At 42.2% G+C, this 27,622-nt stretch overlaps 1 protein-coding gene across 1 annotated transcript; it reads right to left on the bottom strand.

Moving 5' to 3' along the window:
- Positions 1-307: 307 nt before the first annotated feature.
- Positions 308-27,295, bottom strand: LOC148046407 (uncharacterized). The gene is made up of 10 exons (XM_087712012.1): positions 26,384-27,295; positions 22,009-22,239; positions 19,286-19,513; positions 17,315-17,342; positions 12,814-14,171; positions 9,677-10,924; positions 6,801-7,359; positions 3,195-3,331; positions 2,077-2,248; positions 308-1,433 (listed from the first exon to the last, which is right to left on the bottom strand). Exons 1-10 carry the CDS (start codon positions 27,293-27,295, stop codon positions 1,141-1,143), a joined length of 5,166 nt encoding a protein of 1,721 aa, XP_087568138.1. The 3' UTR covers positions 308-1,140.
- Between the last annotated feature and the right edge of the window lie 327 nt (positions 27,296-27,622).

The raw sequence follows: 27,622 nt of genomic DNA, 5'->3' as shown, positions 1-27,622 counted from the left end.
TAAGGTTCTGCAGTCCTGAAGATTCACAGAAGGCAATGTTTGGTCACACATTATACTTTTGGCCTAATTGACTGAAAATATGTCAAGGATTAAAGCAGAAGTGCCCCAAGATTGTTTCGTTCTGCAAACATGGCAGACCCCCAATTTTCAAAACTCGCTGCAACTTTATATTAGTATTAAGGACAAAAAGCAAAACAAAACAATAGTTGTACTCCATAATGTTTATTATTTTCAGGTGGGTTTTAGAAAAGATGACATACTGGAAGCAGAAATGAACAATAGCGAGAAGAATTTGATATTTGGCCACGTGGGGAAAAAAAACCTAAATCTTCACTCTACAATAACATCCCCTCCATTTTTTTTCTATTACGAGGGCGATTTTGGAAAGATAAACAAAACAAAAAACAAAAAAAAACAAGCACAGGTAACCTTTTGATAACTAGAACTACTCTTAATATTTACTTCATACAAGAGTTAAGCTTAATCTCCCATTGCAAAGTAGGTAGAGTGTGTCACAAATAAAAATAAGTGGGTTTAGGAGGATGAGATAGGAATGGTACAATTCATTGATGCGTTCCTGGCATGAGGATGTTCCACGAACCATTTCCAGAGGATAAGATCTCGATTTGAAGTTGAATTGCGTGTTTCATTATTCTCCCCTAATCTCCCCTCAAGTAATACACTATATACACCAGTGGTGGGATTCAGCCAGTTCCTGCCTATTTGGGAAAACCAGTTCTTAACTCTCTTAGAGGTTCAGAGAACCCGTTGTTGGAAGAAATCTTCTTTTTCCGCTTTACAGGGCTAATCCTGTAAGGAAGGCAGGAAAGAAACATTCTGGTGTTGTTTCTAGCTTAATCTTTACTGCCTTCCTTACAGAAACTGCCTCTCTGGTTAACTCTTATTACCTTGTAACAGCTAAGCAAAGTGCCCATCGACCTGAAAAATGTTGGCCACGCCCACACGGTCTGATGACCACTAAGCCCAGCTTGGTCATTACAGGACAGAGAACCGGTTGTTAAATTATTTGAATCCCACCACTTATATACAGCCTGAAATTGTTTCTTGGTTCTTCACGCCAGAGTATCTGCATGCTTCCAGTTGTCATCTACTGAGGTCGTTTCCCACCTCTCAGAAGAGCTATGATGAAGAGGTATGCCCACGGAAGGTGATCAAGTATTCAGGGTAAGCGTGGTCATCAAAAAAGATCACAAAAATATTCGGCTTGCAAAGGACATCCACCAAACTATCATAGTAGCCGTTGCCATCTCGCTTCATGGGAGGCAAGACCATATTTTTTTTCCCACAACCATACTCCCCGGCAAGAACACGAGCTTGGAAAACGTATCGGAGCCCTTGGAGATCTGGTTTGGCATACAACACAGAACAGCCAGCAGCCACGGAAAAATAAATGCCGTCTCCGTAGATACATTCTAGAAAAAAACAAAAGAGAGCATCATATTTATTGCACAGTTACTCCGTTATTTCTCACACTTTTCTTCCATTTCAGCTGAGAACCATGATGGGGAACCTATGGCATGTGCGCCAGAAGAGCAATGCAGAGCCATCTCTCCAGGCACACGAGCCCTCGCCCATTGCTCTTCAGGGTTCTGGTGCACCGGCCAGCTGGTCTTCATGTGCTTGGGAGCGCCAGAAACTTGCCCAGTGCACATGCATGTGCCAGGCGGCTGCTCTTCTGGGTTCCAGTGCGCGCATGTACACCAGCCACCTGGTCTTTCGGTTTATGGCAAACATGCACACTCAAAAATCAGCTGACCGGAGCACATGCACTGGTCGGAAACAGGAAGATCATCTTCCCAGCGTGCACATGTGCACCTGGGACCTGCTCTTCTGGTTTCTGGCATGTGTGCATGTGTGCGCACTCTCCCATTTTGGCACAGTGCTGAAAATGTTTGCCAGCACTGGCTTAGAACTTAAAAGACTCACAGGTGTTATTTCATTTGCAAAAAAATCATCATATTTGGACCAACTTGGATTCTTTACTGGTTGATTTCTTTATTCAAGAGGGGTAAGCTTTTGGGAAAGAGTGATAAAAATTCCTTTTCAGTCTCTTACGTTTTCTAAAAGCATTTTTGAAGCCAATATCACAGACAGAGGAACAGTTTTCTGGCAGCGTTCCATGATAGAGAATGAGTTCGTTCTGTCCCGCTTGTGAATTTTTATTCTCCATCCAGCTTTTTTTCCAGCAATAGGAAATCCACAAATAGCTGTTTTGGATTCTCTCTACCTATAAGAAAGAGGCAAAGACCTTGGTGAGTCATTTTATTTTATTGAGCGTTGTTTGCATGAGTGAGTGAGTGAGTGAATGAGTGAGTAAAAAGAAAGAAGGAAGAAGAAAAAAGGAAGGAATGAAGGAAAGAGAGAAGAAAGAAAGAGGAAAGTAAAGAGGAAGGGAGGGATGGTGAAAGAGGGAGGGAGGAGGGAAAAAAGGAAAGAAGGAAGAATTGGCACAGTGGTGAAGAGTGCAGTATGAGCCGAGTATGTGCTGAGGTATGAGCCAAGGTGGCACGGTGGTTAGAGTGCAGTACTGCAGGCTACTTCAGCTGACTGCTAGCTGCAGTTCAAATCTCACCAGGCTCAAGGTTGACTCAGCCTTCCATCCTTCCGAGGTGGGTAAAATGAAGACTCAGATTGTTGGGGGTCAATAGGCTGACTCTGTAAACCGCTTAAAGAGGCTGTAAAAGCACTATGAAGCAGTATATAAGTCTAAAAGCTATTGATATGTCTAAGAAAGAAAGAAGAAAGAAAAGAAAGATTCTTAAAATTGTAGATTGAGAAAAGTATAAGAGAATTGACCCGTAGTTTTGTGACTTTTTGCTATCATAAAATATCTCCCACTTTATCATGAAATGAGCTGTATCAAATCTCAACTTTAAAAGAAAGTATTTAATTGTATTATATGTATATAATTGTATTATATGATTGGTCTCTCCTGCTTAAATAATCTAAAATTACTGTAGTTATTTTTCTCTGTCTTTTTCCCTGTTTTGTACTTATTCTGTGCTTCTTATCTATTATAGTCTGAAGTTTATAATCTGATTTAGAGAAGGGGAATGCCTTAAAAATGCATACTAGCTAGGGAATTCTGGCAGTCCAGACATCATAAAGTTGCTAAGGTTGGAAAAGACTGGTCTATATTAATTCATCTTAATAGCAAATCGATCACCACTTACTTTGACAATTTGGTAGCGCCCAGCCGTCTTGCTGAAATTCTTCACCACATCCTGATATTCCTTCGAATATGTCTGCAGTTCCACTTTCTTAACTAAAGCTCCATCCATGGTTTCCCAGAAGGGAGCAATATTCTTTTCTGCAACAAATAAATGGATTGAATAAATGAATAAAGGAAGAGAACTAAGATACCCTCATGATACACTGTATAGGTGGGAAGAACATTTTTGACCGGTTTAGAGCCAAGATCTGTACATCATTCGGATCGGCTATAAAAGATTAATGAAGAGAAAACCACTCAACCATACAAATAATTTGTCTTTCAAACTGAGCAAGTGCAAAATAACTTTGGCAGGAGAGTTTCTCTGCTACAAATTTTATTAGCCAGCCTTGTATTATATTAAATATATTATATATGCATGCCATGCATTATATAGTATATGTAGATTATAATATGCATGAGTGTTTCTCAACCGTGGCAACTTTAAGATGGGTGAACTTCAACTCCCAGAATTCCTGAGCCAGCCATTTTGGGTGGTGAATTCTGGGAGTTGAAGTCCACCCATTTTAAAGTTGCCAAGGTTGAAAAATACTGTATTCTATCTATTCTATTGGGTTGCGTTGTGTTGTGTTGTGTTGCATTGCATTGCATTGCATTGCGTTGCATTGCATAGATTGCTGACTAAAGCCTTTGCTCACATATACTCTTGGCCATATCCTCAAAGCAACTTTATAACCCATTTAAAAATATCCATGATTTTCATTTTGCTAAGCTGAGTTATTAATGTAGACCACATTTTAAAAAGGGATGTCAAACCTTTTACTGAATATTGCTGAAATCTTACACATTTTCCCTCAGCGAAGAAAATTTAGATTGGAATTTGTTGAGTCAGAATTAACTGACAACACTGTTCGTTTATTTAATAGCAATGTTGTGTTAAAAGAAATACATGTCGGTTTATCTAAGCTAAAATACAACTAAAATAGATTCTTGGCATATAAAAGAAAGCAACCCACTAAAGAATGGAGTTAGAAAAAGAAGAGAAAATGGGGATGATACAAGAAGTAAGTAGATTTGTTTCCATAGAAAACGCAATTAAAAGGGTGATACAGAGAGGATGAATACAAAATATCTACAGGGCCCTCACATCCTAGAAACAAATGTTTCAATGCCTTCCCTCAGGACGCCATTATAGGGTATTGCATGTCAATACCAATAGGCACAAGGACAATACTCAGCCACTCTGCCATCACTCTGCTAAACATCTAATTCCTACAACCCTTATCTTTTGCCTAAGGATATTTACCCATTTAGTAGGGCTGTATTGCTATTATCTTTCTCATCATTCCTATTAACTTCCCCTATTGAGATCTTATGATTTATCACTTTGTATCTTATGATTTAAGATTGTATTTTATGATTCATGATCTATTACTTATCACTTTGTTGAGAAATTATTTGTGTGCCCAATCACACCTGGCTAATAAAGAATTATATTCCATTCTACTCTGCTCTACTAAAATTAATAATTTGCATTTTTATATTGCACCAAATACTATTTTTCTTTTTAGAAAATCCATATTCGTGATCCGCAGGATTTAAAATTATGAATTTAGTGGTCCCTGAGGTCCGGAAGGTTGGTGACCCCTGCTCTATTTTGTGTTTCTCTTATTTTGGGACCAAAAATAACCACGAAGGCTTGTTTTCAAGGGGGGGGCTTATTTTTTTTAACTTTTATTACAGTTTATTTTTTTTTCTGCTTACACAGGTGCAGTCTTTGCTGCCTTTTTTTTTAAATAATTATTTTAATTTTATCAATTTCATATATACATTCACAATTATATGATCTCATAACTGTTATTAATAATATGTATCTATAACAATTTTTCCCTACTGTTGACAATATACTTGAAGATTGCTTTTTTAACATCCCATAGATCCATCTTATCTTACAACGGTCCTACTTCTTCTTCCTTCCCTCCCTCTTTCCTTCCCTCGTTTCTTCTCTCCTACTCCCCTTCGTTCCCTCCCTCCTTCCCCTTCCCTCCTTCTCTCCTTCCCTCCTTCCTTCCCTCCTTCCTTCCTTCCCTCCTTTCTTTTCTCCTCTCCTTCCTTATTATTTTTTTCCATGTTCAAAAAGCCCAGTTCTTCTGCTTGCTCACGGCAGAGCAGGAGAATTATTATTATTATTTATTTATTAAATTTATAGGCCGCCCAATCCCGCAGGACTCTGGGAGGCTTACAAAGCGAAAGAAAAAAGGAAAAGGAAAAAAAATAAAATAAAAAATAATTTAAAATTCACAGCAAACATTCATTCTAGCCGGGGCTGGACCTTTCAATAAGGTCAACAGCCCCAGGCCTGCCGGAAGAGCCAGGTTTTAACAGCCTTCCTGAAGGCCATGAGAGTGGGTAAGGTCCAGACCTCTGGGGGTAGCTGATGCGCTATGGACCAGTGCTGCCGCTGCAAGGCAAGGGACTGGTGGAGTTTCCCCAAACACCCCACACCAGCTTACCTTGGGTACTGCATCCATATCCCGAATGCTGCATCACGGCCTCATCCACAGCATCAAATGCCGCTCAACCTTCTGCTCTTTTGGGGCCGCGAGCAAGCAGAAGAAGTGAGCCATTGGCCCAGGGGTGTGTTCTGGCAGTTGCTACTGCCGATTTGCTCATGACCACTCCATGTGTGCGCACACTTTATGATCACTGCACGTGCATGCACAATACAATAAAAAATACACAGAAGCAAAAAAGCAAGATGGCGGGTGCCTACAGCGTCACCCAGAGAACCGGTTCAGGGGTGTGGTAGGCCTGGGCCGCTGCCGGTTCCAGCGACGACCCAGACTGCCAAACTGGTCCAAATCGGCTCCTGTTGCATATGGCTGTTGGTGCTGCTGCCATGAGGTAGGTGTCAGGGCGTGAATGACTTGGCTGTGGGGGCCCTGAGTTAAGCCAGTGTGGGCAGTGGTGGGATTCAAAACATTTTACTAGCGGTTCTTTGGGTGTGGCTTTGTGGGCATGGCATGGCTTTGTGGGCATGGCTTTGTGGGCGTGGCTTTGTGGGCGTGGCTTTGTGGGCGTGGCAAGGGAAGGATACTGCAGAATCCCCATTCCCTCGCCACTCCTGGGGGAAAGTTACTGCAAAATTCCCATTCCCTCCCCACCCCACTAACCAGTTTTCCAGCTCTGTTCTCCTGTTCAGGGCAACAACCAAAAAAAGATCAGCTGGGAGGCAGCAGGGGCGGGGCCAGCCTATTTGTCGGTTCTCCGAATGACTCAAAATTTCTGCTACCGGTTCTCCAGAACCTGCCAGAAGGAGCTGAATACCACCTCTGAGTGTGGGGTACGTGGGGCAGCTCCACTATCCCCTGCCTCACAGCAGTGGCACTGCAAACAACCAGAAGGAATGGGTGGCCAGGGCAGCTGCGCAGGCATTTAAGTAAGTTGTGGATAGGGCTTATATTCAGTGCATGCGTAAAAACATGCTAGGGCTTATTTTTTGGGATAGGTCTTATTTTTTAGGGGAAACAGAGTATTTATTGTATTTTATTATTCCATTCCACCCTAAAAAAGAGAGTTTTTAATAAAGTAAGATACATCTTCTCACCCGATAAGTAGATATCTCTCCTTATCTTGAATTTTTTCTTGCCTGGGATTAAGGCTTCGGCCTTGGGAAAGTTAATCAGCAGTTTATCTCCATTCCATGGCACTAGTGCCCCAATTTTCCTCTCGGTGTATGCCTGCTCCAAAGACCTATTGGTTACTACGTCAAAGGCAGACCATCTATCATTGGATTTATGATGCCAACGGATATTCTCGTACAGCTGCTTGGAAATTGCCTGTTCAGCTTGATCCTTTTGGACCCTTGCAACGACGAGTTCCTCCAGCTTGGTGTAAATGTTCCTGGAAACGTTTTCAACATCTTTTTGAGAACCGGAAATGCAGACCACTTTTTCTCTTAGGCGATGGAAGCCAACCGGATACTGAGGCAAGGCAATGTTGCAAAGGGCTTTAAGGCTGTCGTCACCGAGGTTTGATATCTCAGCACTACAGATGGTCTCTTTGTGGAATTTGGCAATGAAATCTGACAAATTCTGCTTCAGTGAAGTGACTTTGCTTTGGATGCCCGTTACATGGATCACAGCTTTTTGGTCCTCAGCTAAGCCCTGAAGGGAGGAGAAAAAAAAAAAGATTTTTTTTTTTTTAGTAAGAACAAAATCAAATGGGTTAGAAATCTGGATGCCTGTTCTGATTTGCATTGCATTGGTGTCGGAAGCGCCAAGGTGCTTCCGGGTTCACAGGATTAGCCAATGACATCACTGTTGTCTTGGCAACACGTAATAGGGGCCTCCTTTCAAGTCCCTAGCAGGAGCTGGAGCAAAGGATGGGAACTCACCTCACTTACAGCAGCACTCGGGTCTTGAACTTGACTTTGCTAACTTCCCAGGAGTGAAATCCATCGTTGCACCTTTCCTATCGGTTTTGATAGCAATATGACCATGTGCACACTCTCTTTGCTTACATGCACCACCTCCAAACATGTGCAGCGCGTGATGCACATGCACAGAGTGTAAAAAAAAAGTAAGGTAAGGGAACAGTGGTGGTGGTGGTGGGGAGAATCCACCGTGCTGCATGATTTATATTTGCAGGATTTCCTCCTTTCTAGCTAATATAAACCATGTGGCACAGCTGATTGTTGGAAAGAGGATCATGTCATTTATTTTACTACTGGTTCGAGCAAACCAGTAGCTTTTATTCTACCAGTTTTTGGCAAACTGGTAGCATTTCACCCCTGCTCCAACCTGGTGTCCTAATCACATGTCCTGCCATCTTCCTCAAGTTTTAATGTATGTTTCTAGAACTCAACGTACCAGAATTATTCCCAATCCCATTCAGACAATTACTGCGAAACCAATCTAACGAAAAACAGTTCTAGTGCTGATGAAGCATCCAATCAATCATTAATCAGGAAACTTGTACTGGGGTACATGCCTCAATTCAGGGATTTGACACAAGCCTAAGGCCTCTTTGGTATAGTTGTTAAGGTGCTAGGTTAGGAACTGGGAGACTGGGAGTTCTAGTTCTGTCTTAGGTACAAGGTGGGTGACTTTAAGCCACTCACTCCCTCTCAGCCCTGGGAAGCCGGCAATGGCAAACCTCTGATACTTTGCCAAGAAAACTGCAGGAGCTAGTCAGCGTTGACTTGAAGACACTTATGCAAAAGAGGGGAATGAATTCTGGTAGTCCGTGACTTACCACGATTTCTTTAGTGACCAAAGTTACAATGGCACTAAAAAAAAAAGTTACTTGGGACCTTATTTCACACTTACAACTGCCACAACATGGGAACATAGTAATGGTGGGATTCAAAAATTTGTTACTACCGGTTCTGGGAGGGGGAGGCTTTGTGGGCGTGGCTTTGTGGGTGTGGCAGGGGAAGGATTCTGCAAAATCCCCATAGCAATAGCAGTTAGACTTATATACCACTTCACAGGGCTTTCAGCCCTCTCTAAGCGGTTTACAGAGTCAGCATATTGCCCCCACAGTCTGGGTCCTCATTTCACCCACCTCGGAAGGATGGAAGGCTGAGTCAACCTTTGAGCCGGTGAGATTTGAACCGCTGAACTGCAGATAACAGTCAGCTGAAGTGGCCTGCAGTACTGCACCCTAACCACTGCTCTACCTCGGCTCTATCCCTTTCCCACCCCACTAACCTGCTTTCCAGCTCCGTTCTCCTATTCAGGGCAACAAAAGAAGATGAGCTGGGAGGCTGGGAGGCAGCTGGGGTGGGGCCAACCTACTAGTTCTCCAAATTACTCAAAATTTCCACTACCAGTTCTCCATAACTGGCTGAATACCACCTCTGGAACATGGTCACGTGATGAAAATTCATTGCTTAGTGGCTGGCATGTATTTATAATGTTTGTCAGTGACCTCTGATCACGTGGTCACTTTTCTGTGACAAGCAAAGTCAATAGGGGTGCCAGATTCACTCAACAACCGTGTTACTAACTGAGTATCTGCAGGGATTTACTTAACAACAGTGGGTAAAAAGATCATAACATGAGGCAGAACTCACTTAATAACTATCTTGCTAAACAAATGTTGGGTTCAGTTGCATTTATAAGTTGAGGACTACACACACACACACACAAAAATATACAGTATATTTGATAGAAGGACACAGAAGAACAACCAACTGTTGCCTTAAAAACACTACTCTGTTTCCTCAAAAATAAGACCTCCCCAGATAATAAGCCCAGTTGGGCTTTTAAGCGCTTGCGCTAAAATAAGCCCTCCCCTGAGAATAAGCCCTCCCCGAAAATATTGCAACACAGCAGTAGCCATGAGGTGATCATGCTCGTCGCCTCTTGCACCTCAAAAATAATAAGTCTTCCCTGAAAATAAGGCCAAGTGCTTATTTCGGGGATCAGAAGAAAATAAGACCCTGTCTTATTTTCGGGAAAACATGGTATTACTTACTTGAAGGGCTCCACCATTGCTAGAGAGGTGACTCTCCTGGGTTTGCATCCTGACAATACAATTCTGGGTTTCCGCCATGTTTTTCAGCAGATCTGCCCCCACGTCAGAGAAGTAGATGCATAATGCTTTCTTCTTCAGAGGTATCATATCAAACACCAGAGAATCCAAATCTTTATTGATCACAGGAATGGCTTTCTTCACAAATTTCCAGAGTCCTTTGACTTTCAGATACAACCCATCATCATTTTGCTTGAATTTGATGTTCACCTTGAGGTGTTCCCAATTCATAATGTGAAGGACCCTCTCTGCAGCTAATACTAATTCTGGTTTAGTAAGCCTAATATTTTCTTTCAATGGGGAATTATCTCTGAAGTACTCCTTAATATATTCTTCTACCACAGCAGTCTGAAGAGAAGGGCCGACCACGGTCACCTGACTGGATGGAGTGTAATGAATGGCAACTTCCTTATCCAACTTTAATCTGTTTAACATGTCTTCCCACTCCGGCTCTTCAGTGGCCCATTGCAACTGAGGTGCAATTTCCACGGTCGTCTCACACACCTGTTCCATTAGAATCTTTTCAGCTTCTTTGATTTCACCAAAGCTGAAGCCACCAACTTGGACAATTTCAGAGATCTCCAAAACGGCGGGGATGTTCCTTTCCCAAAAAAAGGCCTTGTGAAAGAGCTTGTCCCATTGGGCCTTGACAAACTGAAACTGGAGTTCGGAGAGAGAGACCGTTAAAAATTGAAAACCATTAAAGAATTCCTCGAAGTTCCGCCTCAGGTTTACTAACTTCTGACGGGGACCTCTAAATAAGATGGTTGTCGGGTCATTGGCCAAGACTTCTGTACTTACAAAAGGGCTTGTTGGAAATCTCTTCTGGAACACGCTTTCTTTTATAACAATATAAGGGATTGACTCGTATTCAGCTTTGACTTCAATTATTTCGGACTGATATTTCTTAATCTTTCTATGAACAGCTTCTAGGACGTTTCCCACATCATTCTGGAAACCACAAATCTGGACTTCAGTTTCCTGCAGCCAACGGATATCTACAGGAAACCTGTGGAATATGTTGCTGAGGAACTCATCGACGCTCATATTTTTAAACGTGGCAATTGCTTCATGACAGATTGATATTGTACAGAACTGTGCAAGGAGACCAGTCACAATATGCTTCAACACGTTCACGGGGTTCCATTTGCCCATTATATAAATTGCCTCTGAGAAGCCTGTATCAAATCTCTAAAAATAAAAATAAAAAATGGATGTTAGGGACACAACAGTTCTTGATTTGATCGATAATGTAAGTCATAAAATCAGTGTGAAATCTGCATTCGAAATTCATATAGCTGACAAACAAATTCTTCCTGTCGGTATCACTGATAATATTCCATCTTGGCCTACATCACTTTTTAATAAACTTGTTTTAAAAGTTTTTATTTATTTATTTTCAATTTAAAAAATATATAAACATCCCATCTTTCCCTAAGCAGTGTGTCATCTGGGTACAAATATTTCTGTGCAACATTCTTCCATAAGTCATATACACTGAATATTTAAAACATTGAAAAATTCTACATTTCCTTCTTAACATATCTTCTAATAAAAATGCAATAATAGCATTAAACATAGTTATTCTCATAATACTAGTACTAACTAAAATTGTCATTTTATTCTTATCTCTATCTTGGTATATTTTCTATTCTTCTTTTTGCCTTCTTCTTCTATTTCCAATTTCCTTTTTTATTCTCTAAATATTGATAAAACACTTCCCATATCATATAATAATCTGTTCTTTCTTCTTAATTCCCAATGTTAAGTCTATTCATTTCTACACATTCTAATATTTTCCTAAACACCTTCTCGTCAGTAGGAATCTCTTCACTTTTCCAATATTATGCAAATACAATTCTAGCTGCAGATAACATATGAATACAATTAATATATATTCTCTTTATTATAAGTTTCAGGCAATATCCCCAACAAGAATATTTCTGGTTTTAGCTCAATGTGTTGTTTTATCATCTTTTCCAACCATATCTTTACTTTTGTCCATTACTTCTTTGCTTTTCCACATGTCCACCACATATGATAGTAAGATCTAGGTATCTAATATATTTGTTGAAGTTGGCTGAAATGGCAAAACTGACTGCCTTGATCAAAGAAAAGAATATAAGTACTTCTGTTTCCACATGGAAGCCGCTTCTGAACTCCATGCTTGATGTGGAAAAGAATGTAACTCTGACTTTGGGTTTTACAGGTTAGATTGGTAGATCTTTATTGAAATGGTTTCTCTTCTGTAGGTGTGGCCTGCTTTTTGTGAGTGGCTTGCCGGCCATGTGATTGGGTGGGTGTGGCCAACTTGTAAAATGTGGTGAAACTCACTTAACAACGCTCTTGCTTAGCAACCAAAATGTTGGCTCAGAAACTCTGGCATTTGAAGCACACAAGTCTTAAAGCTATCAAGTTACAAGACCGTTGCACTCCTAACCCTTTAGAAGAAAAAAAACCCCAGAGGTGTTCAAACTTGAGAGATTTAAGACTTGTGGACTTCAACTCCCAGAATTCCTCCTCTCACTCTTCGTCTTGATGATGTGCGGACGGGCGGGGGGGGGGAGGGAGCTGGAACCGGTTCTAAACGGCATGGTAGATTTGTAGAACCTCTTCTATAGAAGAGGTTAGAACTGGCAGGAACCCACCCCTGATTGAAAATGAACAAAGAAAGATTCAACCTGGAAATGAGAAATTTGCCAATAGTGCGAACAATCCACCAATGGAAAAGCTTGCCTTCAGAAGTTATGCAAGGTAGCTTTCAATAAGAGGCTGGACTGCCATCTGTCAGAAATGGTTTAGAGCAGTGTTTCTCAACCTTGGCAACTTGAAGATGTCCGGACTTCAACTCTCAGAATTCCCCAGCCAGCGAATGCTGGCTGGGGAATTCTGAGAGTTGAAGTCAGGACATCTTCAAATTGCCAAGGTTGAGAAACACTGGTTTAGAGTGTCCTGCATGGGCAGGGGTTTGGACTAGATGAAGCTCTGAACATATATTTTGCATTCATCCTTATGTATAAGCATGGGTGATTAAAAAAAAAAAAGCAAATAGAAACTATAAAATAATAGAATATACTTACTTCTTTGATGGAGTCCTCATTCATGATGCTCTTCCAATCGTCGGATTCTTTCGTTTTCATCCTCACAATGCAGCCCAAATTCTGAGCCATGATCTTGAATAGACTTGCTCCAATTCCAAAGACATATTCTTTGAGAATTCTCCTCCTTAGAGGTACGATATCAAGCACCAAAGAATCCAAGTCCTTCTGGATGGCTGGAATGGCTTTTTTCACATATTTTCGAAGGCCTCTCACCTGCAGTACGGAAAGCTGACTGTCCACTTGGAGTGTAACATTCATGCTAAGTTGTTCCCGGCCCATTATATGAAGCAGATCCTTCCCGGCTAAAACTAATTCTGGTTTAGTCAGCCTCATGTTTTCTTCCGCTGCGGAATTCTCCCTCAAATATTCCTTAATAGATTCCTCTACTTGAAAGATCATGGGACAGAAACCCACCAGGATCACCCAACCAGATGATACGCGATGAATGGCTACTTCCTTATGAGCTCTCGAATGTTGTTGCAGCAGCATCTTCCATTCTGGACACTGGGTAGCCCATGCCACGTCCTCTGCGACCTCCACAGGCCTTTCGCACACCAGCTTCATGAGGAAATCTTTGGCTTCTTCCATCTTGCCCAAGTCTAGGCCAGCAATCTGGGCAGCCTCAGAGAGCTCCAGAACAACCGGGATGCTCCTCTCTAGGAAGAAATGGTTGTAGAAGGCTTTGTCCCAATGCGCCTTCACAAACTGCAACTGGAAATCGGACAAAGGGACAGGTAGGATCTGGAAGCTGTCCAAGAGTTCATTGAAGCGCCTCTCTGCTTCCTTGACTCTCTGACGGGATCCCCAGAATCTGATAGTTGCAGGAGTATTGGGAATAATTTCAAGCTCTATCATAGGATTGGATGGGAGCAACTCCTGAAGTGCAACATCTTTGGCAATTGTATACCAGAGCACTGGCTCAGCGGCGTACTCGCAGCTCACTAGTTCCCTTTGAGAGGCCTCGTGGGCGAGGTATTGTAAGAAGCAATTGATCTCATCCCACAGGCCTACAATCCACATTTGGTCAAGGATGTAGATCCTGAGGGATTTGAATCTCTTCACAAGCCTTGGGTGGTCCATCAAGACTTTTAGAATCTCTTCTCGTGTCTCGCAATGCAGCACATACTTCTTCCTCACGAGCTGAAAGCTTTTTTCTAAGTCAAGCAGCTGCACAGGTTGATGGATGGCCTGGAACGTCAACAGTCTCCAACCCAAGTCTACCTGGATGGCATAGCCAGCTGTCTTCAGTTGCACTTGAAACTCATGGAAGGCACTTGAGTTTTCCTCAAGATACTGGAGGAAAAGGAGTTCTTCCATATGACACGATCCCACCGTCTCTGAAAGAAAGATGGGGGTCCTGAACATTAGGCCGGGTTGCTTAACGCGATCTGATTTTCTTCTCAATTTCCCTGCTCCCATATTGAAATACTTAAAGGGGGAAAAAAACCTTCTACAAGAATCTGGGAAGGAGGAAAAGCTGAAGTTTAGTTGTAGAGGAAAAAAAACTCAGTTTGGGTTAATTCCACCATCCATGGCCAAAATCAAAGTCTCATTATCCAACTATATAAGCTAAATGTGTGTCTTCTGAATCCCATCTAAAGCTACGTTGCCACTGTTTAATCATGCCTCTCAAGTTCACTTCGGTTGGCTAGATTCAGGGAATCCTCAACTTACCACTACAATTGGGACCAGGATTTCTGAGGTTAAGTAGTCGTTAAGTGAACCTTGCACAATTTTTATCCCTACCCCCTATCCCCGAGTTTAGTATATCAGTGAAGTTAAGCGAATTACACATTCATTAAGCAAATCTGGTTTTCCCCATTGATTTCATGTGAAACTGGCTGTGAAGGGCACAAATGATAATCAAGTGACCCCAGGATACTACAACTATCATAAAGAATGGGATGGGATGGGATGGGACAGGATGGGACGGGGTAGCATAGCATAGCATAGCACAGCACAGCACAGCATAGAATAGCATTGCATAGCATAGCATAGCATAGCATAGCTAAGCATGAGCATGAGCATGAGCATGAGCATGAGCATGAGCATGAGCATGAGCATGAGCATGAGCATGAGCATGAGCATAGGATAGGATAGGATAGGATAGGATAGGATAGGATGGCATGACAGGGTAGGATAGGCTAGGACAGGACAGAATAGGCAGGACAGGACAAGATAGAAGAAGACAGACCAGACCAGACCAGAATAAGACAGGACAGGACAGGACAGGACAGGACATGACACAATAGGACACACAGGACAGGACAGGACAGGACAGGACAGGACAGAACAGAACAGAACAGAACAGAACAGAACAGAACAGAACAGAACAGAATAATAGAATTGAAAGAGACTTTGGAGGTCTTCTAGTCCATGGACCATGGACCATGTTTGATTGGAACCCTATTGAATGATCTGCAGAATTCTTCGGGATGCTGCTAACTAAGGTTTCTTTCAGATTTTTATTTATTTATTGTGCCATTAGTTAGGGGGATCCGAAAATACTCTATGGATAATGTGGGCAAGCTTGAAATAAACAATGCAGCCATCTCAGTTGGGGAGGAGTTAGGATAAGATAGAGCAAGTCACTGATAAGCCCGACATTTGTTTCAGTCCTTCATAACAGCACTCAGACTTATATATCACATCACAGTGCTTTTACAAGCCCTCTCTAACCATTTTACAGAGTGAGCCTGTTGCTCCCAACAATCTGGGTCCCCGTTTTACCCACCTCAGAAGGATGGAAAGCTGAGTCTTACCTTTGAGCCTGGTAAGATTTGAACTGCCAAACTGCAGTCAGCCAGCAGTTAGCAGAAGTAGCCTGCAGTACTGCACTCTAATCACTGCGCCACCATGGCTCATAGCAGCAGAACTTAGACTTATATATCGCTTCACTGTGCTTTTATAGTCCTCTCTAAGCGGCTTACGGAGTCAGCCTATTGCCCCCAACAATCTGGGTCCTCCTGATAGGGGAAATAAATTTTGAGGGGTGCTCTCTGTGCTTGGTACCTAAACTACATAACATCATCAGTGCTAAATTATTTAATTATTTAAATGAATTGTTTTTGTTTGATATACCAAAAAACATATTTCACATTTAATGTGACTGTTATAAATGAATCCATATCTTTCACTGTTCAGGTACTCAAAATGAACGAACGAACGAACGAACGAACGAACGAACGAACGAACGAATGAATGAATGAATGAATGAATGAATCCTCCCCTCCAAAAATCAAGTCCCACAAGGGGAAAAAATAATAGAAAAATGCATAAACTTGACAAAAAATGAGAACGGTGGACAGAAATTCATTACAGCAATAGACTTGCATCAGAGTTTTACGTTGCATCTTATTAGAAATAAGGAAAGATCCCTTCCAATTCTGTTATTGGGAAACCTTCAAAAATGAGGCAAAAAAACCCATCAAATTTGCAAAAGAGCTTTTTTTTTTTTTTCCTAATCAAGGCAACCCAGCTAAAATCTAGTGTGCCTATGCTGCCATCTAGTGGATAACCTTGCTAATAATGTATAATTTGCTGTATAAGTAGTTTCAAAGGTGCTTTTTCAAGGAGCAACTTGACCTGGTTTTTCTTTGAAGATGGTTCGCTTCTCATCCAAGAAGCCTTCTTCAGCTCAAAGAAAAACCAGAAAGTCCTGCAAAAGCATCCTCAGATTAACAATGATCTGGTTGACTGAGAATCTCCATAGATACTGTATAGGTAGTTCTTTCATTTCTTTATCAATTTGCCACCTATATTCCCATGGGACTATTGAAGGCGGGCTTATGATAAGGGAGAAAAATGAAAGAAGTGTAAGCAGAACATAGGTAACATAAGCCGAGATGGCGCATTGGTTAGGGTGCAGTACTGCAGGCCACTTCAGCTGACTGCTATCTGCAGTTCAGCGGTTCAAATCTCACCGGCTCAAGGTTGACTCAGCCTTCCATCCTTCCGAGGTGGGTCAAATGAGGACCCAGACTGTGAGGGCAATATGCTGACTCTGTAAACCACTTAGAGAGGGCTGAAAGCCCTATGAAGCGGTATATAAGTCTAACTGCTATTGCTATAATAGAACAATAAAATAAGTGAAGGAGCACAACAAGAATAAATACATCAATATGGCAACTGTACTAATTTGATTAATTTTAATTTTGGCTATTTTAGGCGGTTAGCATGCTATGCAACCTCAGTTTATTCATGATTCAAATATATATTACAAATCCATAAAATGAGATACTAATCAAGTTAATCATATTGTCACACTATTTAAATCATTCCCACATTTTTTGATAGTTGGAGAACTCAAGAATAGCTTTGTCCATTGCTTATCATTTCCTTAGCATATAATGATAACCATCATGTAGCACAATTGAAAACTGAAAGTCAAATTAATACATGTATGGAGCAAAAACAACCACATTCCCTGACATCTGTGTTGTGTCTCATTGTTACAGCAGTGAGAATTGCAGAGTCTTACCTGCATCAAAAGAAAGACCATCTTCTACCTGTTAAAATAAAAAAAAAACATTTCAGTTGGACAAGTTAAATGAAAAGTAAAGATATTCTAGAGCTGGCATATTTCTTATCTATTTAAAAGGGGAATTATTTATAAAACTTATATGCCACCCTTATCAGAGTGACTGATATCCAGAAATTAAGCACTCTATTGCCTGTTTTGTGGCTCAGTAGCTAAGACACTGAGTTTGTCGATCAGAAAGTTTGGCAGTTCGATGGTTCGAATCCCTAGTGCCACATAATGGAGTGAGCTCCCATTACTTGTCCCAGCTTCTGCCAACCTAGCAGTTTGAAAGCATGTAAAAATGCAAGTAGAAAAACTAGGAACCACCTTTGGTGGGAAGGTAACAGTGTTCCGTGCATTTTTAGCATTTAAGTCATGCCAGCCACATGACCACAGAGACGTATGACCACAGAGACCACAGACAGCGCTGGCTCTTTGGCTTTGAAACGGAGATGAGCACTGCTCATCCCCTAGACTTGGGAACGACTAGCACATATGTGCGAGGGGAACCTTTATCTTTTATTGCCTGTTTTAATTTCCACAAGTCCTTGTGTTGTTCAGGTTGTAGTGCTCAGACACAAAGCTCAAAGAAATGCATCTATTACAGAATAGGAATATTGTGGTATACCCAGAAAAACATTGTAATACGCACAATAAATGTGCAGGAAATCAATACAGTATTCTTACACAGATCAGGCCTCCCAATCCTTCCCAATCCCAGATCTACGGATTAGCTGACAAGTCCAGGCATCTAAAGTGTGCAAAGGTTTAGAAAATCTGATCTGGATAGCATTTCCTTCTTCATCTGACAATCCACATGGATACAAAGTAGTCCTCAACTTACGACCACAAATGATCCCAAAATTTCTGTTGCTAAGCAAGACTCCCGTTAAGTGAATTTTGCCCCATTTTACATCCTTTCTCATTACAGTTATTAAGTGAATCACTGCAGTTGTTCAGTTAGTAACACAGGTGTAAGCGTTCCAAATACCATCCAGAAATAAATCAGAGTCCAAGGCAGAACTATCCTTAAACTTCCAATTTAATAAGAGGGACATGTTGGCACATCTGTGGAAATCCCGAATCTGAAAGCTTCCTGGGTTCCCACCCAGTTGAAAGTTCAATATCTTGCCCCCACACCCACGTTCATCACATGGTCCAATCTTCCTCTGCCACACTGGCATTTCTACCCATCTAGTTCCGGTCAGATGCAGAGGTGCAGAGACAAAAGATGACCTTGGGCTTCTAGAAAGGAATGGCATCCCCCTCCCAATTACTACACTAATGAAACCACATAGTAAAATAATAGAGAGTGTGGCAGGCCAAAGATGCTAAAAGGAATATAACTGCAGGCATGACAACAGAATTGTTAAGTGAATCTGGCTTCCCCATTTGACTGTTAGAAAGTTAGAAAAAAGTATTACTTGACCCGGAACATTGCATCCCTCATAAATATAAGTCAGTTGTCAAGCATATGAATTTTGATCATGTGACCATGGGGATGCTGCAATGGTTATAAGTGTGAAAAACGCCATAGGTTTTCCACACTTAACAGTTTATTTAGTAACTGATCCAAGTTACAATGGCATTGAAAAAAGTGGTTTTTGAAAGGCCACTAAATGAACTGTTGATATATATATTCAAGCTATTTAGCTCTCATCAGCTAGCCACACCCTTCCTGGGATCCGAACCTTGGCTGTTTTTAAATATTAGGCAGTTGTATTAGCCTCTAAGCCACAAGCTCTTCTCCCTTATCAGCTGAGCCAAGGAAATGATTAAGTGTTATGTCAAAGCCCCTGGTATGCCCAAATATGGAAGGAGCATACTGCTTCCCTTTATATGTGTATATGTGTGTATACACACATACACACACATACACACACACACACACACACACACACACACTCCAGATACTCCCATGATGGTTACCGGGCGTGGCAGAATCCATTCTGGAAGGGACCTGATTTGCACCAGTTTCATCCAAGTATTGGGAAAGTTTTTCAAGAACTGATTAATTTCTTCCAGCAAGATAAGCAGCCATTCCCACATCACAGCTTGACCTGCATCTACTGGCAGGAGGATGGGAAACGCAATGGATTCCTGGAAGGACCCATAGAAGGTGCTGAGACAGCTCTGGACCATGTTCCGAATAGCCTGCTGGGAAAGCAACATACATAAAGATGATTAGAATGAGCAGCAAAAATGATTAGGGGACTGGAGGTTAAAACATATAAAGAACAATAGCTGGAATTGGATATGCCTAGTCTAAGGAAAAGAAAGCTAGGGGTGACATGATAGCAGTCTTCCAATATCTCAGGGGCTACCACAAAGAAGAAGGGTGGTCAACCTATTCCACAAAGCACCAGAAGATCAGTCATGAAGCATTGGGTGGAAACTAATCAAGGAGAAAAGCAACCTAGAACTAAGCGGTAATTTCCTGACAGTTAGAAGAATTAATCAGTGGAACAACTTGCCTCCAGAAGTTGTGAATGCTCCAATAATGGAAGTTTTTAAGATGTTGGATAATCATTTGTCTGAAATGCTATAGGGTTTCCTGCTTGAGAGGGGGGTTGGACTAGAAGATCTCAAAGGTCTGGTCCGATTCGGTTTGGTTTGATTCGATTCTACCCTTCTCTACTCTACTCTACTCTACTCTACTCTACTCTACGCTACGCTACGCTACGCTACGCTACGCTACGCTACGCTACGCTACGCTACTCTACGCTACTCTACGCTATGCTACGCTACGTACTCTACTCCATTCCATTCTATATTCCACTCCATTCCATTCCATGTACCATTCCATTCCATATTCCTCTCCACTCCACTCCATTCCAAATTCCATTCCATATTCTACTCCATTCCATTCCATATTCCATTCCATTCCATATTCCATTCCATATTCCACTCCATTCCATTCCATATTCCATTCCATATTCCCCTTCATTCCATTCCATAGTCCACTCCATTTCATTCCATATTCCTCTCCACTCGATTCCATATTCCATTCCATTCCATAGTCCACTCCATTCCATATTCCTCTCCACTCCATTCCATTGAAAAAACTAGCTCAAGGATTATGCCCATAGTTGCTAAGTGAATCAATGCAAAAAGATCAGCCATCACATGATGTACGATGGGGGGGGGAGAGAAAAGGGCATTGATTCCGACTCTTTTTAGCACAGTACAGCAACATTGCAACCCCACCTTTTTACTTTTACACATTAGTATGTAACTCGCCATTCCTATAACAACAAATCTAACTAATCGGGGAAAAAGCCCAAAGGATGGTTTCAACTGGATTAGTTCCAGTGCAGTTCACTGAACTGCACACAATGCACACATCTGCAAAACAGACAGAAGTTAGGATGCTCAAAGAATGATTTCAACTGGATTAGTTCCTTCCTTTCAACCTAACTAGTAGTCAATGGTGGGTTCCTACTGGTTCAGACCAGTTTGGCCAAAACAGTAATGGTTTGGCCGCCTGGGTCACTAGAACCTGCAGCAACCCAGGTCTGCCACACCCCGGAACTGGTTCTCCCGGCGGAGCCGTAGATGCTGCCATCTTGTTCTTGACTTCTGCGCATGCGCATAACAATTGTTGTTGAACTGTGCATTGGCACAGTCATGAACGAACCAGCAGTAGTGCCTGCTGGAATCCACCCTGTTAGTAGTGTTATGGTGAGGGCAGTATAGGAAAATGGCTACATATGACAACATAGGAGGAAAATCTCTTGAAAGAATGAATGAAGAATGAAAAGTGAGATCCTTGGTAGTCTCTGAGCTTGGTGCCTCTCTTGCAGATATTTCATTGCCCAACTAGCTAACATCATCAGTGCTAGCAGAACTAGCAATGACGGTGTTACCAAGTTGGGGTAATGAAATGTCTGCAAGAAAATCACCAAGCTCACGGAGCGCCTAAGGACCTTACAGTTCAATCCTGAGCTATATAAATATTATATCAGTAGAATGAAAAGTAGAGGACAGGCATTTAAGACCTGCCCAGATCTGGAAAGTTTGAATAGGCATTTTCAAGAAGAACCTCAGAAGAAAAATGAAAAGGAGAAAGCTCACTATCAGAGATCAGAAAGAAAACAGAAATGTCTTTACAATATCTGAGGGAGAGAGGGAGGGAGGGAAGGAGGAAGGAAGGAAGGAAGGGGAGGTGGTGGATAGAATGTGGATAGGAGGGAAGGAAGGGAGGGAAGTGGATAGGAAGGGAGGGAGGTGGATAGGAAGGTGGATAGGAGGGAAGGAAGGAAAGGGAGGGAGGGAAGTGGATAGAAAGGAAGGGAGGTGGATAGGAAGGTGGATAGGAGGAAAGGGGGGGAAAGGAGGGAGGGAGGTGGATAGGAAGGTGGATAGGAGAGAAGGAAGGAAAGGGAGGGAGGTGGATAGGAAGGTGGATAGGAGGGAGGGAAGGAAGGAAGGAAGGTGGATAGGAGGGAAGGAAGGAAAGGGAGAGAGGGAGGTGGATAGGAAGGGAGGGAGGTAGATAGGAAAGTGGATAGGAGGGAAGGAAGGAAGGAAGGAAGGAAGGTGGATAGAAGGGAAGGAAGGAAAGGGATAGAGGGAAGGAGGTGGATAGGAAGGAAGGAAAACACACCAAGACAGATATTGGGCATCAACATAATAGCTTCTGTCTTGTTTACCTTATGCACTTCCTTAGGCTTCCATTGCAAATCATCATCAAGCCTTACTAGGTATATCATTCTGCAGTTGAGCTCTGGAAAGGCTGAAGCTGACACCGAAAGAATGTCCCCTGGACACAGGTCACAGCATTGGGGGAAAGTCTGCAGAGCCTTCTGGCTGACGGCATGGACTCCTGGGCCCCAGTCCAGCCCCTTAGGATCCAGAACCAGGGGAAGAACCACCACATCTGCCTGTCCATGAAGGAAAAAAAGGGGTGCAAAAACGCAAATCAGACCTTCAAAGTAAAAAGAAGCACAAAGAGATCACCCCCTTCTTTAAAAGCAAATGACCAGCAGCCCAATTTCTGACATGTCATGGATGTTTTGTGCTCTCACTTGTTGTAAGCCTCCCTGAAATCATGAGGTGAGATCAGGGCTGGAATTCAGTCGGTTCGTACTGGTTTGGGAGAACCAGATGCTAATTTTACATCTGGTTCACTGAACCGGTAGTTGCAAGCACTGGCTGGCCATGCCCATCCCACCCTGCCCCTCCCAGAAGTCTCCACGTGGCCCGTTTCGGATGCCAGGTAACTGCATGGCAGAGGCTCTTGGAAGGCAAAAAACCTCCCGGAAGTGCAGGCTTGTTTTCAGCCTCTAGGGAAGGCCGTTTTCACCCTCCCAAAGGTTTGAAAAAAGTCTCTGGAGCCTGGGAAGGGTGAAAACTCCCCCCCCCCCGCCATGGTGCAGAAGGCTGAGTAGGCCACGCCCACCATGGCCACGCCCACCCGGCAACCAGGCAGAGAACCGGTTGCTAAAAATTTTGAATCCCACCCCTGTGTGAGATGTTAATTTAATCAACAACAACTGGTCCTCAGTTCAGGGTTCCGAGACAAAGGAAAGTTTGGTCTTCTCTTGCCTGTTGCAACTCCTCCTCCAGAGCCTATCTCCTCCATCATATTAGTATAGTGGGCGCACAGGATTGTGGAAACTGAAGTTCCATAGGTTTTAAAAGTAGCATGGAACCACAGCTTTTTTCTTTTCCCGATTCAAAAAGTAAAAGGTTGGGGGGCCTAACTCAGAACAGCAGCGGGGAAGATTAACTTAATTTTATTTTAATTCATTTATTTAGTTTGTCAAACATGTACAAGGTAACATGTATAAGTATAAACATGGGCCTGAACAAAGGAAATGGGTACAAATAAATGCGAACAGTAGGACAGGGACATTAGGTATGTTAGTGCGCTTAAGTATGCTCCCTTTACGGACCTTTTAGGAATGGGGTGAGGTCCACAGTAGAAGGTTGAAGGTTGAAGCTATGGGGGTTTGAGGATGCAACAACCGAGTCAGGTAGAGCATTCCAGGCATTGACCTCTCTGTTGCTGAAGTCGCATTTTCTGCAATCTAGTTTGGAGCGGCTTACTTTGAGTTTGTATCTATTGTTTGCCCATGTATTATTGAGGTTGAAGCTGAAGTAGTCATTGACAAGTAGGACATTGTAGCAGACAATTTTGTGTACTATGCTTAGGTCGGACCATAGGCGGCATAGTTCCAAGTTGTCCAAGGCCAAAATTTTGAGCCTGGTAGCATAAAGGGTTCTACTGTGAGCAGAGGAGTGGAGTACTCTTCTCGTGAAATACCTCTAGACTTGTTCCGCTGTATTAATGTCCAATATACAGTGTGGATTCCAGGCAGACAAGCTGTACTCAAGAATTGGTCTGGCAAAGGCTTTGTATGCCCTAGTTAGCAGTACAATGTTAACGGAGAAGAAGTTTCGCAAAATCGGGTTAACAACTCTTAATGCCTTTTGGGCAATGCTGCTACTGTGAGTTCTGAGACTTAGATTGTTTGAGATGAGTACTCCTAGGTCCTTGACCAACCTAACACTCTCATTTATGGGGCAGTTAATAACTACTCCATAGTTACTAAGTGCTTCATAAACATGAGCATTAGGTTGCTCAAGATTAAGTATTTTAATCTTCTCCAGAGCTGTTCCAAATTGGATCCCAACTTGCCCCTTTAATTTTTGAATTGGAGAATCGGGGGAAAAATAAATGTTCATTCAGTAGCCACGTGAAGGATGCACTGCAACTCACCTATTAAAATGTATCAAAACACCAGTGGTGGGTTGCAGGCGGTATGCCCCAATACAGACCTACTGGAGCCACTATACCGGATACCATTCCGGTATAGTGCTCCAGAGGGCCCACCCGCCCGCCCGAGCTCCTTACCTGTGTTTTAAAGCTTCTGTGCTGCCCCGCACGCACATGGCGCATACAGCACCTGCGTGACGCTCCAGGGAGCAGCTGGAGCATTACGGAGCGCAGCGGGGGCACTAAGACACATGCGTGCATGCTGCACAAGTCTATGAGGACGCCGCTGGCCCCGTTCCAACCGTACCAGTTGGAACGGGATTTGAAACCCACCACTGCATAACACAATAAGTTGTTGTTTTTTCTTTGAGTGGTTTCTCCTATTAACCAACCATCACCGTGGCAACATAAAAGCTATTTACCTCGCTTTTATCCTGCCACAATGATTGTGGGATGACTATTAGGCAGCTCTAAATCTCTAATGAAGAAAACATCTGTAGGCCATTACTCATCCATTTCCAATCATCTGAGTAAAATCCTGATCTGCTGCTTCTCTAATCCTGTGCCTATCTATTTATTTATTTATTACACATACTTCTGTGCTGTCACAACCAAAACTAGTATCAGGAACTCCCAGAAAACCTGTCAAAAATAATGCAACGTTGTTCAAGTAAAACCTAGTGAAACCTTTTTTTAAAACAATTGCACCAAACACACAACCTTTTCACATGTCCATGTTATCCCCCCCCCATTTTCCTTTCTGTTCCTGCCGAATAAATACAGGCAGTCCTCAACTTATGACCACCATTGAGCCCAACAATTCTGTTGCTAAGCAAAACAGTTGAGCAAGTTTTTCTCCCATTTTACGACCTTTCTTGCCACAGGTGTTAAGTTAATCACTGCAGCTGTTAAGTTAGTAACACAGTTGTTAAGTGAATCTGGCTTCCTCATTGACTTTGCTTGCCAGTAGGATGCAAAGGGGGATCACATGACCCTGGGACACGGCAACGGTCATGAATACATGCCAGTTGTCAAGTGTCTGAATTTTGATCATGTAAAAATCACAGGGATACCACAACAGTCGTAAGAGTGAAAAACTGTCTTGCATTGAGTAGAGTAGAAATAAAAATAGAATAAGAGTAGAGTAGAAATAGATAGAGTAGAGTAGAGTAGAAATAGAAATAGAATAAGAGTAGAATAGAAATAGATAAGAGTAGAGTAGAGTAGAGTAGAGTAGAGAAATAGAATAAGAGTAGACTAGAAATAGATAGAGTAGAGTAGAAATAGATAAGAGTAGAGTAGAGTAGAGTAGAGTAGAGTAGAGTAGAGTAGAGAAATAGAAATAGAAATAGAAATAGAAATAGAAATAGAAATAGAATAAGAGTAGAGTAGAAATAGATAAGAGTAGAGTAGAAATAGAAATAGAATAAGAGTGGAGTAGAAATAGATAAGAGTAGAGTAGAGTAGAGTAGAGTAGAGCAGAGCAGAGTAGAGTAGAGTAGAGAAATAGAAATAGAATAAGAGTAGAGTAGAAATAGATAGAGTAGAGTAGAGTAGAAATAGAAATAGAATAAGAGTAGAGTAGAAATAGATAAGAGTAGAGTAGAGTATAGAAATAGAAATAGAAATAGAATAAGAGTAGAGTAGAAATAGATAAGAGTAGAGTATAGAAATAGAAATAGAAATAGAATAAGAGTAGAGTAGAAAGAGTAGAGTAGAATAGAGTAGAATATAGAAATAGAAATAGAATAAGAGTAGAGTAGAAATAGATAGAGTAGAATAGAGTAGAGTAGAAATAGAAATAGAAATAGAATAAGAGTAGAGTAGAAAGAGTAGAGGAGAATAGAGTATAGAAATAGAAATAGAAATAGAATAAGAGTAGAGTAGAAATAGAATAAGACTATAGTATAGTATAGTATGAGTAGAGTAGAGTGGAATAGAATGGAATGGAATAGAATAGAATAGAATAGAATAGAATAGAATAGGAGTGAGATGGGACGGGACGGGATGGGATAGGAGTAGAGTAGGAGAGGAGAGAAGTAAAGTAGGATAGAATAGGATGGAGAGGAGAGGATTGGAGAGGAGAGGATAGATCGATATTAATACCTATACCTATATTTATTCCTCTATTTTGATTTATGAATCTAAAATTAGACTGGATCAGGACAGAACAGAATTCTTCAAGTCACTTTTTTCAGTGAGTCACATTTTTCAAAGAGCACGAAAAGTATGTTTGTAAGTCAAGGACTGCCTGCAACTGGTTTTTTCTTTCCTTTAAAATAAATCAATAAATAACAGATACTTACTTTTTTCTTTATATCAGAGCCGGTGGTCACTACCTCAATCTTGGTGGACTCCAAAGACAATAGCATGTTTCTCAACTTCTCTGAGTCATCCTTTCCAGGGGACCAGTGCTCCTTACATGCCTTGGAGAACAGCTTAGTGGCAAGTCCGTCTCCAAAGATGACGTGAAGGCTTTTGAAGGGCTCCACAGTGTGATCTTTCCTAAAAGCCTCCATTGCTAGAACAATTACCTCAGCTTCGGTTGCAGAGATTGTAGGACCTGAGTAGGTTACAACTACAGACTGGAAGTGCTTTTGCCAGGCGGCCTCCAAAGCCAATTTTATCATCCCGGCTGCTACTTCAGCTGAGGGTGGAGTTGAGAAATGAACATCCAAATTTGTATAGAGATACCCTTTTGGGCTCCACACCCTCTGAGCGAGCACGGCATTTCCACAGTCCAGGCCCCCGCCGTTGCCGCCGATCCTCACCACGGCATCGGCCCTGAGGTGAGAAGCTTCTCCTTCCCAAAGGAAAAGGTGGCATCCCTTCTGGAGTTGGAAGAACCCAACTGCTTTGAGGTGCGGGACATCCGTCTGGTTGGCCTGAATCTGGGAGCCTACGTAAATGAGTAATTTGCTGAGGGATTCTTTGGCTCTCCAAACCACCTCGGGGGAGCCAGTGAAAGAAATGGCTGGCGAATCGCATTGGGGGCCTCCTGAAACCTTAACTTCCCAAAGGGATGGAGACAGGACCTCCAGAAGCTGTTTCCACAGCTTTTGCTCCCCAGAAGTGATGAACAGAAGCTGCGTAACAGATGCTGCTACGCTGGTTGGATTTTTGTATTTAGGCCCGCTCGGCTCTTTTTCATCACAGACCTCCTGAAGTTTGCCTCTTCGAACTGGACTTGATGGTCCCATCTTGAATTGTCCATTCATCCTGGCCTCCAGTGGTGGGATTCAGCCAGTTTGCACCTATTCAGGAGAAACAGTTGTTGAAAGAAATCTCCTTTTGTTTTTTTCCCACTTTACAGGACTAATCCTGTAAGGAAAACAGGAAGGAAACATTCTAGTGTTGTTTCTATCCTAATCTTTATTGACCTGCTTACAGAAACTGCCTCTCCAGTTAACCCTTATTACATTGTAACAGCTAAGGCGAAGCGCCCATCAACCTGAGTGACCTTGAGTTGGCCATGCCCACCCAGTCACATGACCACCAAGCCCCACCTACCCAGATGGTCATTAGGGCAGAGAACTGGTTGTTAA

The sequence above is a fragment of the Thamnophis sirtalis genome, unplaced genomic scaffold (assembly GCF_051295495.1).
Source record: "Thamnophis sirtalis isolate CommonGarterSnake01/CBP01778 unplaced genomic scaffold, rThaSir2_p1.2 scaffold_4, whole genome shotgun sequence".
In the NCBI taxonomy this organism is placed as follows: Eukaryota; Metazoa; Chordata; class Lepidosauria; order Squamata; family Natricidae; genus Thamnophis; species Thamnophis sirtalis.
This window is presented reverse-complemented; position numbering and strand designations above follow the sequence as displayed.